At 39.2% G+C, this 17,624-nt stretch overlaps 1 protein-coding gene across 2 annotated transcripts in view; it reads right to left on the minus strand.

Moving 5' to 3' along the window:
* fmnl1b (formin-like 1b) overlaps window positions 1-17,624 on the minus strand; it is a 66,943-nt gene that overhangs the window by 20,677 nt on the left and 28,642 nt on the right. For both annotated transcript variants that reach the window (XM_038735745.1, XM_038735744.1), the window contains 9 exons: window positions 11,411-11,494; window positions 10,703-10,786; window positions 9,272-9,345; window positions 8,620-8,703; window positions 8,298-8,441; window positions 5,068-5,155; window positions 4,366-4,442; window positions 4,175-4,268; window positions 527-601 (listed from right to left, as the gene is read on the minus strand). In XM_038735745.1, the coding sequence (XP_038591673.1) occupies window positions 527-601; window positions 4,175-4,268; window positions 4,366-4,442; window positions 5,068-5,155; window positions 8,298-8,441; window positions 8,620-8,703; window positions 9,272-9,345; window positions 10,703-10,786; window positions 11,411-11,494 (804 nt within the window). The remainder of the gene's footprint in view (window positions 1-526; window positions 602-4,174; window positions 4,269-4,365; window positions 4,443-5,067; window positions 5,156-8,297; window positions 8,442-8,619; window positions 8,704-9,271; window positions 9,346-10,702; window positions 10,787-11,410; window positions 11,495-17,624) is intronic.

Below are 17,624 nucleotides of genomic sequence, written 5' to 3' on the forward strand. Positions count from 1 at the left end.
TTGTAAAATTAGTAAATGTAAAAACTATCATCCTTTTTTCCCCACACGCCTGGTGCCAGTTTGGTCGGCGATGCGGGTGCGTTATGTTAATGTAGCCTGCAGCAGAGATGACCAGCAGGCTGCAGAGGTCTGGTGAACTCTACATTTCATTTTCACACTTTCACACTTTAACCCTGACCGACGAAGTGACATCACTTTAGGACATTTATCAGACTTCAGCTCCCTCTGGAGACACTATACTAATACTACTATGCAGCAGAACTCCCCAACACCTGTAAACACTCTGATGTGTAAAATACATAGTTGTCCTTAAGATTTTACTGCTGATTTATCAGCATCAGTATTGTCAGTATCAGATGACCAGGACCAGTATCAAGTGAAGCACACGTGATGTTTGATCCTTGATCCCATCGAGATATTAAAATCCTGTCTTTGCATAGTATTGCTCCACCTGTATTGGATGTTTGACTGAGAGATTGTTATTGTTTCAGCCTTCGCATATTCTGGACACACAGTCACACTTTACCATGAAGTCGATGTTGCTGTCTTCATTTTGGAAATACTCCATGAGCTTTTCAAATCGACTTCTCTCGCCACACACCTGAAACACGATAAAAAAAAGGAGTGAGAAAAATCATGAGATCACAGCAGGCAGCCGGCAGAGTGAAACTACGGATTATCAGGCTTTGTGATTCATTGCTGATGCGTTAAATCTGGGTGACGTCCTTTAAAAGAAGCTTCTGATGATAAATAAACTTGTATTTCTTTTTGCATCATGCTTTCTTCACACAGGGGGGCAGTGTGCTCACACAGAAACTATATTACAGCAATGCATCTATCTATCCATCTAGACTTTGTATTGTCCTGTTTCAGGTTCAGTCCAGTTCAGGGACAAACAGTAAATAATAACTAAAACCAGTGCTGCCTTCACATCCTGCAGGATCATTGCTATGTAACACACAGTCTACTGTGTTCTGCTTTCTGCAGGCAAACCGTTACATAAACAAGGCTTCAGTGTTTCCCCCGCACAGGGAAGAGAGCATGTTTGCGTGGTAGAAAAACTCAAATGATGATGCTAAATGTTGATTGTGCTTTTTAACTAACAGCTCAGCAGTTTTCTGGTCTCATCTGTTAGCAATATATGTCCATGTTTGCGGTCTTTTACTTTGCCTCCCCCCTTTTTGCCTGCTCATGTCTGCTTAATAATGCAGCAGCACGCCAACCTCACAGCCTGCACAACCCAAAACAATGCCCACGTTCTGCTACTGAGGGACACATAAGCCAGCTCCTGGCTCAGCGCCCGCCTGCCTCTACTTTACGGCCACGAGCAATCCACCGCTCTCTCCCTCTGGCACTCGCCCACACACATAGTGCCGTTGCTGCGGTACCAAAACAAGCAGCACTTACTGTGACACTCAAGTCAGCACTAATCAACCAGGTGAGGGGAGGGCCGAGGATTTAGTACCTACAAATAGTCAGTGTATTTTTATTTTATTTTTTACTTTACTGAGGCAACAAATCCCATTAAAAGCCAAAACTAAGGATGAATGTATCCACCAACAAGTGTTGGATTATAATGTGTGTTCTTCCTCTGTGCCATCGAGCTCCATTGTTGTCTAATTTTGTCCTATTTGAGTAACATTTGCTAAAAACTACAGAGAGCAGCTTTAAATGAAACTATATATTTGTGAGGTGTTTTTAAAGACTTGCAGCTGAAAGTCACAGGCACAGTAGGAAGGCCAGAAATATAAATGATAAAATAATACAAGCACAATATTGTGATGTCTTGTAGGGCAGGGAGAATATCAGTGTTTGTTGTTGTTTTCTTGGTCTGGTTTTGTGAATGGTTGTGGAGTGTATCGTTTTTTTATGATTTTAGGTTGTATCATGTAAATACCGTGTAGCTTCACTGAAGAAGTTTCAGAGAAACTAATAAATGAAATCGCAGACTTTTAATGTGTCTTAGCACAGGAATAGCACAGGAATTAACACCGCTGTCACATTAATTAGTGTTTTGGTGGTGGAGCTTCTTCAGCCGTTATTAATGTTCTTATTTACACCTGTGATTCACCGCCGATCAAAATATCTTCCATGAAAAATGCATATGTTCCCAAATTACATCTAAAATAATGAAATAGATGGATTAACAAAAATGTAAAAACTAATTGTGTTCATTTTTATTTAAATTATTCGTTTTTGTAAATCACTATCATGATGTGATAATATCATCACGATACAATAATATTTAAAGTTAATATTTTGTTTCTGTCTTATGTACTCGCCCTGGCTAAATCCACAATTTGAGAAAGATCCGACTAAAAATTACACACACTTAAATTCAAATAACAATGAGTGAAGTCAAACTGTCTTTAGTAAAAGACCATTAGAGCAGCCATTCAATCTAATTAAACTGTTAAGAAAGGTTTCTGAAATTGGATGGCGGCAGCTCTGGGCTATTGCAAGGAAATTAAAATAGTGGTCAAGATCCGAATCCAAAAGCAACTGTGGTCTAGCAGACAATGAAATCTCGCTGTAGCGCTTGTTGCAGGGCAGGTTTCTAACATCCTGGACCTTTACTAATAATAGACCCTCCTGGTTCAGGTTTAAGCTCCTTTCTGTCTGCGTTGTTGGAGCCACAAGAGGCGACCTGTTCGCAACAGTTGCTGCTTTCTCAGGCATAGATGAGAGAAGGCCGAGAGGTCGGAGGCAACGCAACAAGTGTTTCACATATTTACGCCTCTTCAGTCAGTTTAGTCTGGCGGTGGGGCAACTGGGCAGAGCAGCTGACGGGGGGTGGGAGGGGGGCAGGTGGGTCTGGGGTTCCCCTTAACCTGCTTTTAAATGCATTAAGGGGCCACTGGTATGCGGGTGCTGAAACATAAATATCTCCTCTATGTTAAGCACAAGACCAGTTTAAAATAATGTCTGTATGTGGGTTGAGTCATCCCTGCTGACGCTTGTAATATAGGTTGTGTTGGAGATTAACAGAGAACTTTAATCTTCCCTACAAGTGACAAGAAACGGAGGTTTTGCTCAAGGACGATTCTCGCTCTGCACTCCCGTGAGAGGCGAGGTGTTGCGCTACGACAACGGTGGAAAACCGAGTTGGAGAGAGGAGTTTGCAAGCAGCTCCTCTGCGTTCACAACAAACTCCTCTCCCTCGTTTCCACTGCCGTTTCCTGCAACAAGTCACCTCTCACGAGTTTTCAGAGCGAGACTTCAGTTTCGGTTTTACTCTGGGTCACTCGTGGGGATACTTTCCATGATGTTGGCAGGTTTTAGGTATAATAGCCTGAGCACTTTGTCATTTTGGCATCTACTGCACGGATTCAAACATGTTCTCCGCCTACGAGTCATTTCAGTGTGGAAAAAAGGCCCAGGTTTAAAAATACCGAAATTATCCTTTAAACAATACGTGTGTATTCTTGCAGCATAACCGGCTATAATCATTTCCAAGATGACAAACTATTTCAGTCAAATCTCTGACCAAGTGATCTTTCCTGATTAGATTAGTTTTAATCATCTGTCTTAAATCCATTAGTTTCCAATTTTAGACACTGAACTTGTTAGCAATTAGTTGCTTATTTCTACATCCAGCAATTACGGCGCAAAGTTATCATTTATTTGGTGTTTCTGACTCCAATATTCTCTCTCTTTAGCTCTGGTTCTGGTCTCAACCGACTCCTGAGGGAAATATCTGGCTCTCCGGCTGCTAAACGCTCCTCTACGTTCACCTGCTTCAGCTGCAGCCGACAATGTCACCATGAGATTAAACTAAAAAAACAAACAGTCAAGTTAAACAATGAGCTGAAACTCACTGTGCAGCTCTGTGAAGCTGCCAGGGAGCTGCAGATTCAGCTGGTAATTCTCTGCACGTTCATCAATACTTTTAACATTTTGTTCAGCTGCTTGTTTTTAGACATTTCCTGTTAACATTTTAGAACCAAAAATAGCTTCTTCAGAAAATCCAAATAAGTATAAGTGTTTTGGTATTGATGGAAAAACTTGGGTATCATCGTGGCAAAAATCCAAAGGGTGAGTTAACCTTCACTTAAACATCATGAACATCATCAACACCCTGATGGTGAGATCAGCAACCACCCAAACGCCTCCTCAGAACAGATGCAGATGCAGATAAACATGTCTGAACGTAGTTTAGAAGAAGTCTAAAGACCTCTTTGAAGTTGTCGAAGGCGGAGAGGATGATGTCATGGCCTCCTCTCACCAAACACACGGCCGCCAGCAGCTCCAGCACCAGCGCCTTGGTCCTGAGAAGCACAATGTTTACGTTTATTCTTTTATACGTGTTTTCTATCTGTCCATTAGATGTATTATGAGGGAAGTTTTAAAGTTCATGCTCCAAACCTCGGGTTTCTGTTGTTGAGGCTGAGCGTGATCTCGTTGACACAGCAGGGATGCTTCATCACCAGGTTGAATCCAGTCTGACAACACACATGAAAATTTTAATAAACTATAACAGGCTGCTTTAAAGGTCAAACAAAAAGTTTTATCTTTAAGCTTGACACAAGACTGGATGAAGCGTCTACAGAAAAGCTGACTAATCAGATTTAAAATAAACTTTATCCCTTCCTCTTGCTGTTATTTGACTGTTCCCGTCATTTAAAATTTAATTTAAGCCTTTTAGGTGTTTAATACTGGATTTAAAGTTAGATATGACAAATTATAAGACACTTACTTAAACCAATTCTAGTTATGAGATGAGTAAAGATTTAAAATTATAATAAGTGAGTCAAAATTTATTGTTCTCTTAATTATGATTTAGTATCTCTTGATTATGCTTTCATTTTGACAGAGTTAGATTTTTGCTTTGTTTTTCATAATCATGATTAAAAATTACAAATTCAGAATTTGTGTTACATAATTTTTACTCAAAGTCACATTTTTAACTAATAATTAAGACATAAATAATTCTTAATCAAAATTAGGAGACACTAAATCAAAATCCATAAAAACAATATTTTCCATATCTGACAAACATAAATGAATGAAATGCAATGACAAAACAAATATTTATGAGCTACACTATGACTTTGTGCTTTTACATACCTGATAGTTCATGATGGCACGTAAACACATGATGCACAGATGAACGTCATCCGTCTGGCTCACAGCTCGGGAGTTCCTCAGGGCTTTCCTGTTTTGGAGAGAGAGATGAAACGCTTCAGTTACAGCTTTGTCATCCCTACACCTGCACTAAAATATGCACAACATTAAACGCTTAGTAGATTTTGCACGTTATCTTTTTGTGTAGCAACTATGCGGCTCATACGTAATCCATAGATCAATCACTATTCCCCAGATTACAGCATATCACAGCAGTACACTGAAAAGTTTTAAATCAATGTAGATAAAACATGCACACAAACTGGAAACGCCCACTTCCTAAGGATAAGTTAGGGCACGTGTTGATCTACTTAAACATTTCTCACATTCACCTTTAAACAACACACGAGGCCAAGAAACCACGACAAGAATGCAGTCACTTCAGATCAGAACGCGTAGATGTCTGTGTGTGTTCACGTGCAGTCTGACATCTACACAATAGATGTTTCCACAGTGAACGTGCAGAAACGTCCATGAGTTCAGTGTTTGCTGTTAGTAAATTATTGTTTGACTGCTGTCAGTTCAGATATTAAAACCTCTAAAAATATGGCAATAACATGACGTGATGTGACAACAAAGGATCAACAAAAGTGTGTCAATATTGTCATATAAAATATAAATCTTACTTTTTTATAATTATAATTAAATATTTATAATATTTAATTATAATTGATTTAATTATTTAATGCACCACAGAGCGCCACAGGAAGTCATTCCTGCCATCAAACTCTATAACTCCTCCCTCCAAGTGTCACACGGACACTTAGTGAGTTTTAAACTGCACATTATTACCTGTTTGTGCAATAACACCTGCTTAATAACTTAATACTTTCTGCTGCTATTTATTCATTACTATTGTTCACCATAACAATTCCTTTAACTATGTAAATATTGTACATATCCACACTCCTTTATATTTTATTTTATATTTTTACTCTTACTTATTTATATTTCTTTATATACACCACTATCTTTATTTATATCCTTTTGTGCAGTGTGTGCAACTGTAACACAGAATTTTCCCTCAGGGATCAATAAAGTATTTCTGATTCTGAAATATTTTTAATATTTAATTATAATTGAATTAATTATTTAATTACTGTTATTAATTGGTGTTTCTTTTATGGCCTATTGTATGTACTTATAGTATTACAGTTTGTACACTATTATATTATATATACTATTATACTCTGATCTATATTGTTATTTTTCAGTATCTTCATATATTGAATTATATTTTTAAATTTACATTATATGAAAACAATGACTAAAAAGTGTGTTGATATTTTCAATATAAATAAATAGATAAAATAAATAAAGGTAATTATAATTTATTATTGTTATTTATTGGTGTGTATTATTTTATGACTATTCTATGTTTTTTATATATATACATACACACACACACACACATATATATACATATATACACACACATATATATATATATATATATTTAAACATTTTCAGTGTCTTGACATATTGTATTGTATTTTTATTTCATAATAGGGCAACAGGTTTAATATGCTTAGTTCACCATGGAAAATGAAATCTTATTCTCAATGTGACAAATAAAAATGTCTTTAAATTTTATTTTTTTTAACTTAAGACTGAAATAAAGATCAATTCAATTCAACCTACTTAAATAAAGGTTACAGGACATATATATATATATATATATATTATATGAGCCAGCACTTTGTTTGTTTGATCCAAGTGTATTTGGTTATCAACTGTTTGTTTGCACTCAATTTAATCTTAGCAGCAGCAAGGAAGCAGATATTTAACAGTCACACATGGATCTAATCTTCGCATGTCGTATTATTCTTTTATTAATAAAAAATTTATATCTTGATGGATCCGATCACTTTCTCACATCTCTCCCAAAGCACCCTTTATAACCTTTGCCTTATTAGCACATTATATCTGTACATGACACACATCTATATGTACAGTATGTGCAAACAAATAAATCTGCTGTCATTCTCAGCTGGCACATCACATGAAACCATCAAACACTCAGCAGTTTCATCTCTGACATCAGCCCACGCCGCCGCCGATTTAACGAAAGAGACACGCCACTTAAAGAATCCTGAATAGAATTCTACGGGGAAAGCCTGTCACACCAAATATGGCGATCATATGCACATATCCCACCTCTCCCGCCAAAATACTGCTTGAAAAGGTGCCAGATTTGCAATATGTGTTATAGAATAATAGGGGGGTTCCTATAAATATATATGGTAAATGCTGTCTGTATCCATAGTAATGAATTACATTTATATAGCGCCCACCTGGGTGATGCACGGCAGCCATTTAGCGCCAGAACGCTCACCACACATCAGTTTGAGGCAGAGAGGGAGGGAAACATTGAGCCATTTATTACGGGGGGTGATTAGATGGCCAGATGGTGAAAGCCAGGTTGGGAATTTTGATACCGGGGAACCCCCCACTCTTTGCGACAAGCGTGGTCTTTAATGACCACAATGAGTCAAGACTTCAGTTCAACGTCTCATGCGAAGGACGGCAGCTCTTACAGCAGAGTGTCCCCATCACTGCACTGGGGTCTTATTATTAGGACCAGAGGGGAGACTGCCCCCTACTGGCCCACCAACACCTCTTCCAACAGCAACTTAGTTTTCCCAGGAGGTCTCCCATCCAGGTACTGGCCAAGCGCAAACCTGCTGAGCTTAGGTCATCCAGCAGTAGCAGGGTTTACGTTGGTATGGCTGCTGGTTAGCATCAGTTAGCGTAGCATTTGTTCAATCGCTCCGGTGTGAGGAGCTCACTGCCTCACTGCACGGGCTTGTCGTGAAACCTTCTGCATGGGCTTTTTTCGTATCACCTCCGTCGAGTTTCCAAGCGAGCTGAGGCGATACTAAAATGTGACGTGAAGACACGGCAGACTGCTGACTGGTCAAGAGAGAATCGTCACTACTCACTGCATCATCATTGCGCGCGCAAGACAGAGGCCAGAAACAAAAAGATTTATATTTTACAGTTTTCATATGTTATTATTTCATCATCATGAGAAGTTTTGAGGTGAGAAATCAGCTGTGTAGATTTCAAATAATGTGCTTGAGGAGCTCCGCAAGTGGCCTGATCTCGTTACCAAGATGGCTGCCGAGTGGCGTGACTTGCCCGTATAAGGGCTGTGCCAACGCTCTCCATACCTTACTGTGAAGCCCTTGTTGGCCTTCGAGGCACTGTGAGAAGGCGAGTTGCTGGCACTTCTGCTCTGATTTTCCACCGCCTTGTCCGTAGTTTTGCATTTATCTGCGGGCAGCGTGCCATTGTCCAGAGTGTCCGCATCATACCTGCGAGTCACACAATCAAGAAGTTACTCAAACACAGCGGTAGCCTGTGGTGCTGTTCATGAGATAGTTTGATAAAGTGACGGGAAGTGGCTGCTGTGTGAAGGAGATAAGATGTCCATTGTTAAGACTCAACTGGTTCAGGAATGAGAAAGATTTTTGTTTTCAAGCTGATACCTACGTGACAGCACTATGGGCAAAGGACAGATAGTCCACGAGAACGTCTAAGCCTTGGTTCGCCTCGTTTAGAAACTCCTGAGCCCAGCTGCAAGGAGAAATAATGGGATTAACCACGTACGCTTCTCATACAAATCAATATGCAACTCACCAAGAATGTCACTTATTGTCAACCTATTTTTGGCATTGTGTTTATTTTATATTTGCATTTTTATCTACTTTGTACTACAACTCCTGCACAACAGTTTGATCTCATCTTAAAAAGGTATTTAAATTTAGTTCCACAGCTTTAAACAGTAACAAACACTAACATCTTAAGATTTCAAAATGACCCTTATTTACAAACTGAAGTGAGAACGTGTGCTTTCAGAGACACTTTTCTGTTACAACTTCAGTTTAAAATAATTGAAAAGGCAAAACTAATCCACAGGTTTAAGATAACACTCTAATTAATTGAATTCACATGCAGAAAAAACCCCCATTATAATTAAAATGCCCTTCAGAGTCTCGAATGCTTCAGTTAAACACTAGTTTAGTGAATATTATACACTGTACTGTCCAGTGATTATGTAGACGTTTGAGTTGTGTGTGATATAACCAGCTCCGTTCCTTCATCAATGGTTTGACAAAGGCTTTTTTCCCCTGGAGAGACTCACCCAATATAATTGGTCCTCAGGGAAATCTCCAACTCTCTCAGGATCTGAGTGGATTCCTGGACACGTCTCTTAAACTGATAAAACACGTGCAGGGAATTTAGAAAGCCAGTAAAATGCTTAATTACTCAGAAAATGTAAAAGACACCAGGGTACTGATTTGTAGCAAGGACTCAACAAGCATTCACATTAATTAGTGAAATACATCACATTCAAAAATATTATCTGATCTTCTGATTCTGAATCAGTCACATTCAGAAATGGATTAAATGAAGTGCAAATAAAAAAAAGTCTTGCCAAACCAAAATGTCAACATTGCTCATCATGTAAAGCTCAAATATTTACTGCTACACTTTTTTTAAATCTGCAAAGTGAAGCTAGAGTGACACAAGAGGGCAACTGAGTGGGAAAGTAGTGGAATAAGCCAAGTTAACAACATCTTGATTTATCTATTTATGCGTGTTTGTTGTTGTTTGCCTTTTGTTTTTTCAGTCATTATCATAAAACAATAATTCATGTCAATAAAACAAATCACAGTGTAAACGCAAACAACAAATAGTGACTGAGAAGGTTATATATGCCTATCCTATGTTCCTGGGAATTAAATCTATGCACCTCAAAGAAAAAGGAAATAAATAAATAAATATATATACACACAAACACACGTAAAAAACAAAGAACTTCATTATTCTCATTTGTACCCGTCGAAAAAAAATTCAATAAATAAAAAGCACATTTATAACCATTAAAAATATCATTAAAACTATTTTCTTGAACACCAAAAGAGAATTGCACATTTTTAATTTTACCCCTTCAATAGAAATACATCTTCTTTTACTCTCTTTGTTTGCTTTTTGAAAAGTAAACTTAAAGCTTTGATGTTTTGCTGTAATAGACAGCTCAGGAAAAGGAACAATGATCAAAAAGGTATACAGTTTTTTTTTAAAAACCCTTAAAAACATATTCATGGTGGTTTCAAATTCGTTTTCATCAGATGAGATCTGGCTACTAAAGTTGGATATTAAACAGTCCTTTACATCATTAACAGCGCAAGTAACTCCACAGGGAACCTTTAACATATCGCTCTAGTTGGCTGTCCATTTTGCAGCTACTGCAAAATATTATGTGGGGTTTCACATAGATTATATATTTATCTGGCATAATACTTAAATGTCAAAAAGTCAGTGCGTTTTGACGGTTACTTTGTGACAGAATTTGTCTCCAGTCTTTATCTAGCGAGCAGCTGTATGCCCTATCATCACTACAGCAGCCAAACAGACTACAGTAACTGTATCTGAACGTAATCTCTTGCAAATTGTTCTCTGCCACAAAAAGAATTTTATCAACTGCATTCTTAGGAAATACGGTGGTAAAAGGCCAAACAGAAACTCAACTTTAAACCGAGATGTGGGATGTGAGAGTGCTGAGCTTTACCTTTCGACTGACTCCTCCGTGATCCAGATAACTCTTCAGCTTCTCTAAATAAGCGGATGGTGGATTCTTCACTTGAAACCGCTCCTGAAGATGCACACACACACACACACACACACACACACACGCACACACCTCTAATTATATTTGATTGCTGTACTGCAGAGGGCAGAGCTCAGCCGGGGTTTCGCACAGGCAGTCTGATTACACAGCGTCTCTTATGCAAATGGGTTTAATGCTAACAAGTTTCCAGAAAAGCTTCTACTGTGATGCAGCACTTATATTCACACGCAGTCCAGCTGTGCCGGTCCCACTCACACACAGTTATTCAACACAGTACAGTATTTCATCAGCTCACAAGAATCACAGTGAAACTGTCTGGTTTACCATTAGAGGGGCGAGGCTCGGTCTGAAAATGACAGGTGTCCTCCTTCCTGCCTGTGGTTACTACAGTGACGTGCAATATTAATGAGCTTCCTTGTGTGTGTGTTTGTTTGTGAGGACTGGGGTGGTTTATTAGGTCTGGTATCCACATTGCATCAGTATGCATAGTGGCCTACACTGCTTATACTGTATGTCCACTGCCCATAAAACATTTATTGGCTTATTTTTGCATGATGATAGATGGATATGTAGGGTAGGAGCGCTACAAATAGATAGAAGTGAGGGCCGTGTTGTTGAAAAACATCAAAATCCGGATTGCAGACCCACCTGGTCACAGATCAGGTCCCACTTCTTCTCGTTGTCATACTGACTGAGGATCTTCACCTTGTCTGGAGGAAGGTTCATCGTGTTCTGAAAACAGAAAAGAAGACAATGCAAGGCAAGCCTCAAGACTTGAGTAAAGAAAGCTGCCTGCTTGTGGTCAGGAAGTGTGTAAAAGGGATATTCAGATGTACTGCAATATTTTCTATTATTAAAAGGAATAAAAAAGGTCTTTGGAAATACAGCCGAGATGCTGCTTCAGCCTTCAAGCCTCTGAGTGGGCGCGATAGTTTAGCACTGAGAGAACTGACCGTCAGTGTCTTGTTAAGGCCAGCTGTTATTAGCATCTAAACTGAATAGTGTGGATATTTGCAGGTATGTTTTCAGTTGTTTAATGTGGTTCAGTAAGCTAAATGACTAATAGGCTATCTGCAAACTGCCGTTAGCAGAGCGCGGTTTTCCTTCAGAGTTCAGGCCCTCTATCTTTGACAAACTGATCACAGTTAGTGTGCCTTCACAAATCTCAGCTCTTATCTGTACCTATGCAGCCAAACCTTTATTCTCATTATTATTTGTGGCAGGATTAGTTTCGTGTTAACGTAAACTCTCATGTTCTTCTCAAGCTAAACAGACCCAGTCCTAGAAACAACAAACACGGGGCCCCCTTTGACACTTCACCACTATGGAGCCTTCTTCAATAATGCATGGCAGCAATGCGAATGATTTCTTTGTCACTCGGACGGACATTTTCATCCTCTTTCTAGTCACTCGACCAGCACTGAGTCACTCTGTGAGTCAGAGGTCTTTGTTTGGGCCTTATGGGAGCGTCGCTGCTCATCAGTGGTGTTAATGTCTGTTGTCACAACACAATAACAAGCGTGTTGCTAATCATGCACCGGCTTCTCCTGAGCACAGATAAGGAACACTACAAAGTACAAATGTTGCTTCGTGTGCTTTTTCTCTAACTGTAAAGTCAGTATTTGTTTTGAAAAACCCAAGCTGATGCTGCACTTTGATAAGAAACCATGCAAGCAAACCGATCAGCCTTGAAACTCGAACTGATCAACAACAAGTTTGCTTGGGGATGAAACACAACAGAGTGTAAAATCTCCCTGCTGTCGGTGGTATTCTTAAAGTCCTGATGAAAGATCACACACGCCACATCCATACACCACATTTAACATCCGTTAATGCACCGGTGGTGTCCCATATAATAACCAGATTCCAGCACAGACAGCTGCACTAATTATAACCCCCTACACATATGAAACTGGGCTACAGGAGATGACACGCAGCCAGCTCTCTCCTCACTTTGCTCAAATGCTACATATCCTCTTCATATCTGATCAGTTTCTCCTATTTTGTCCGCCCTCACGCCTCCTGCTCTCCTGTTAGTTGCTGAAACTGTGCAACTTGAAGCGTCCATCACGAGGCCAGTAAGAATCATCAACACTGACTCAGTCTGCTGAGGAATGTCCAGCAGCGGTTACTTAGTGGCGATTTGCTGCGTGCTTTGCCTCCGGGCCTCAGAGCTCAGACATAAGCCCCGGCTGCACCACATAATGGCAGCAAAACGCCTCAATCTTTATAACATGTTTGGAGATGTACAGATACTCATTTTGTTCATTCCCGAGGTCAAAGCTGAGGCTGTTTGAAAACTAAAAGACATGGAAAGCTGTTGTGTGGACATTGTGTGCGTCACGCTGAAAAACAGGGGCACGGCAAATTCCAAATAGCACAGTAAATCAATGTTGTTGTGTGGCTGGATGTGAATCTGATAAATCAGCCCTGATGAATGGAGCTGGTGGGTCAATACATGCTGGTTTTATTTGGCCTGCTGGATCAGTATTAAACAATAAACTGAAAGAGAAAAACAACCCATGTTTACTCTGGTATCACCCACTTTGAACCCGGGAGAAGAGAAATCTCTCAGCAATTGCGTTTGGGTCCCATCACCAACACAAAGAAGATGATTGAGAAAAGTTTTAAATATAACTGTAAACAATAATGATGACTGTCAAGTTTATAATAATACAAAAATATAAAGCATATTTAAGGTGCATCAGAATCAAAACAATAGCACCTAACCTTTGTCTTGGACCGTCTGTCAAGTCTTCAGGGTTTAATCAACAATATAGATCAAGAATGATATATTTATATATTGCATCTATCGCTGTGACAAGAAACACTCACTATGTTTGATGAAAAACAGCGTCTCAGTCATAGTCTGTCCACCAGAGAGCATCCACAAGTTAATTTTTCAACTGAAAACTATGTGTCTTGGTCACAATCATAAAAGAAAGTTAAACTCCCAGTTATTGATATCATCATTGACCTTAAGACTCCAGCGCCAGTCAGGCGTAAATGTCTTGTTTTCGCTTCCTCTGCTTGCACTTTTAATCATCTCTTATCAGTCAGATAACAGAGATACAATCATGACATAATCTGTTGTGGACACGTCATAACGTGTTTCTCATGTTTAGTCACATTGAGTACATAACCTAACTGATCAGTATGTGTCATTTACGTAGTAAATCAGTTATCCTGATCCGATTCTATTAATTAAATCTGTCTTGTAGAGATGCGTGCTTGTGTGCTATTACCCCATACACACAACAACAGAAACTAGCACACTTGTACACATCACAGAAGCACAAACAGTAAGATTTAGTTGCAGTTTAAAAATCATCTGTCTCTTCATTAGTGACACTACAGCAATGCAGACATCTGACATGCTATTTTTTGAGTGTTAGCTGCTTGATTTGTGTTCAGGTTTGTCTTAAAAGCTCCATATTATGCCAATTCTCAGGTTCATACTTTTATTTTGGGTGTCTACTAGAAAATGTTTACATGCTTTAACGTTCAAAAATCACATTATTTTCCCAGTGCTTCAGCAAGACAAGACAAGGCCTCACTGATCACTGTACAAACGCACAACTTTATAACTTTTTTCACTGGTTTTGGTGAAACTGGATCATATTTTAGAGAAAATATATTTTCTGATGTTCTGTGGCTGCTGATAACAGCAGCTAAATGTAACAGTACCTAGTGGCTAAAGTAACTGCTAACAAGAAGTAAAGCTATCTATCCGTCAGATTCAGTTGAGTTGAGTTAGAGCAGCCGGAGGACATAAAGTGATAACCAAAAAATATCCAGCTCTAGCTAGATGGAACGACCGCTTGGTGTTGTGTAGGACGGTGGGCCTGAGAGTGGTGTAATCAGTATGTGTTCAGTTGGCGGGGACACTGAACACACATGTACTGAAAGTCTGAGCAGGAGAAAGAGAGAGAGGAGAGGAGTTTTTACACATATATTTAGGTTGAAAAAAACATGAAAAAGTGCATTTTGAATAATATGGGACTGATAACACTTTGTTTATCACTTAATCATTTCAGACATTTTGAGATTCTTCTGCAGTAAGTATTGTAAAATCAATAATAACACTTTGAAGCAGGCCGAATGTTTAGTAAAACTTACCTGCTTGTGCCAAAGCCTAAAAGGGAAAGAGTATTTGGCCTGACAGGAGGAAATAGTGCATTTGTTGGGATTAATTTGTGCTCTGATGATTATTTCCGACTTATCCAACAACATCAAAAGGACAGTTTCGCTACGTTTCTGTGCAAAGAGCCAGAATATTTAGTTTGCTAAGAGAAAAGGTAAGCTATTAATGTCAAAACACAGTGCTACCATTGTTGTGCATATTAGAACAACTGAACAAACAAAGCACTTGGCCAAGAGGAGTGCACGTCACCATCTAATCAGATTATCACCTCGTTCACTGTCGTATACTCTACTGTGTTGGGATCAGCAGGGAGTTATGTAAAAACCAAAAATTCTAATTTGAATGAGTTTCAGTTTCATCTCTAGCTTGCTGATGGCTGCGTATCCTTCGTGGATCATTTTAAACACACTGAGGCACGTTAAGTGTGAAAGCATGTGGCCGTTTTTGTCGCACTCAAAATTTCACTCTCTCCATGGCAACCTGCACAATTGCCTCAGTGTTTTCTGGACTTAAATCCCTCTAATGTTGCTGCAACTGTGCTGATCAAAGTGGCATTACAAAGTAAAATGAGTGACCTTCACACCTGCCATTAACATGTATGCTAAGTGACTGGACAGTCACCAGACAGGAGGTCAATTTCAACTAAACAACACAGATGTGATGCGGTTCTAATTCGTGTAAGAGCAACACTGGAAACAGTCGTGAATTCAAGAATATGAGGCTCAAACTGGCAGCCGGAAGGAAGCAAGACAATGTGTTGAATTCAGCAGACAGAAGTGGGACATTTTTGTCTCTGAATGATGCATGGTGATGCATTCCTGAATTCCCAAATGTGCTGACTATCCCAAAAAGATGGATCAATGGAATTATCATGCTCACAGAAACAAGCTGCGTTTGCAGCAGTGGCTGAATAATTACTGCTAAATCCTTTTTCTCCTTCCTTTCCCTCCTTTTCTCCTGACTTGTACATGGCTGTGTCTGTTCTTGATGTAATCTGATTCCACTGTATCACATGTAACCACATTAAAAACACGAGTTTCAGAATCAGTGCAGTTGTTTGACAGGAAATCATTTGGAGTAGTTGTCCACCTTGATTATGATTTCGCACCACTACTAAATGCGGGAATCTATATTTCAAAACAGCAAGATATTTAGGACTAGAGAGTGAGCAACACACTATTTGGACAAAAGTACTAAAACTATTTAGACACCTGGAACCCAGCACCCCATTCATCCAAATAAAGGTTTCTCACCAGGTGCATATGCAAAATGTTTTTCAGGCTTCTGCATTTTTGGGCCAATAGAGCCTGTGCTTTCATTCTCTGGCTTCTCTGTTTCAGTTTCAATTTTAAAACACTTTATCTGTCCCTGAGGGGCACTTTCAGAGAACCGTAGATTAGTACAATTTATATTTAAGGTACATTTATCACAGTCCAGTACGGTTCTCTGCACACATGGTATGAATTTTTTTTTTCTGATATGGCTATTTGGATTTTATAATTCTATCAGGCATCAAATTCTCATAAAACATTTCCAGGAGTTTGCGATGCTTATGTATAAATCTTTTTACAGCAGTTTATTTTTAATGATTGTGTCTTTCTGGTTTAGTATGTGTCACATGTTCTGTAGTTCTGACTGTGGCCCACTACAACAACCCAGGTCTGTTCCTAGAGGCTTGGGTCCCATCATGCTAAAAGGTGTTGGCTGGTTAGGGATCTGTGCGGGTCAGTCAAGTCAACACCAAACTAGGAAAAACATTTCTTTATGGACCTACGGACAGGGATGTCCACCAACTTTCAGCCATGAAGTGTAATATATTATAAGAGGAGCTGATGTTGAGGTGCAAAGAACAATCTTCGACAAAAATCAATGATAAAACTAGTTGCCAACTTAAAGGAGTCAAGTGAAAAGTAACAACATCAGGGATGGCAACACCTGCAAGACCTGAAACCTCCAAAGTGTAAAATCATTTCACTCATCAGCCAAAAATGTTGTGTACAGTAACATTTGCCAAGCAGACCTGGACATACCCCATCTTTCCTGGTATTAAAATGTGATCTGTTTCCAGATATGTTGCCCAGCTATTAAACGATCTCGTCTTGCCTTTGTGTCCTCTCCTGGTATTTTAAATGCGTTCTTGTTATCCACACTGAGATTGGATCTCTATCCTCTCAACCTGCATGTTTGGAGGACAGAGATCCAATGTAATTAGGGATTTGTTATTTGTTCACTCTTGTCCTCTTGCGAGCTGACGTGCAAGCTACTCTGTCACTAGATAAATAATATGCAGCTACACAGATGAAATAACTGTCTGTAGAAACCTGTTCGGTCCATGACAGGAGTTTCTGTTGCTACAATAAAAACGTTCATTAAAAGATGTATTTCTGAATGCCTAAAAATAATATCAAACTAAATTTAAAAGCTGAGGCACTGAGTCATTGTGCTATTCGTAATCTGAATGTCGACTTTTCGTTTAAATAGTCGAGAGATCATTCGACATAATAGTCGTCCTATGCTGATGTGTATGGCAGCCTGCAGTAGAACAAGAAATCCAAGACAGGTCACTCTGTACACAAGAGACAGAAATGTAATCCTGCCAAACAATGTCGAAAGAAATTAAATGTGTTTTAATGTCAGGTGTAAAAGTGTAAGTCAGGATGCAGCTCTACTATTCTGTTCATTTGGACAATGGTGACCATCAGTCTGACAACTTCTCCT

Source organism: Micropterus salmoides, unplaced genomic scaffold (genome assembly GCF_014851395.1).
Source record: "Micropterus salmoides isolate LMB-PRFRI ecotype aquatic unplaced genomic scaffold, ASM1485139v1 Ms_hic_scaffold_21, whole genome shotgun sequence".
Lineage (NCBI taxonomy): Eukaryota > Metazoa > Chordata > Actinopteri > Centrarchiformes > Centrarchidae > Micropterus > Micropterus salmoides.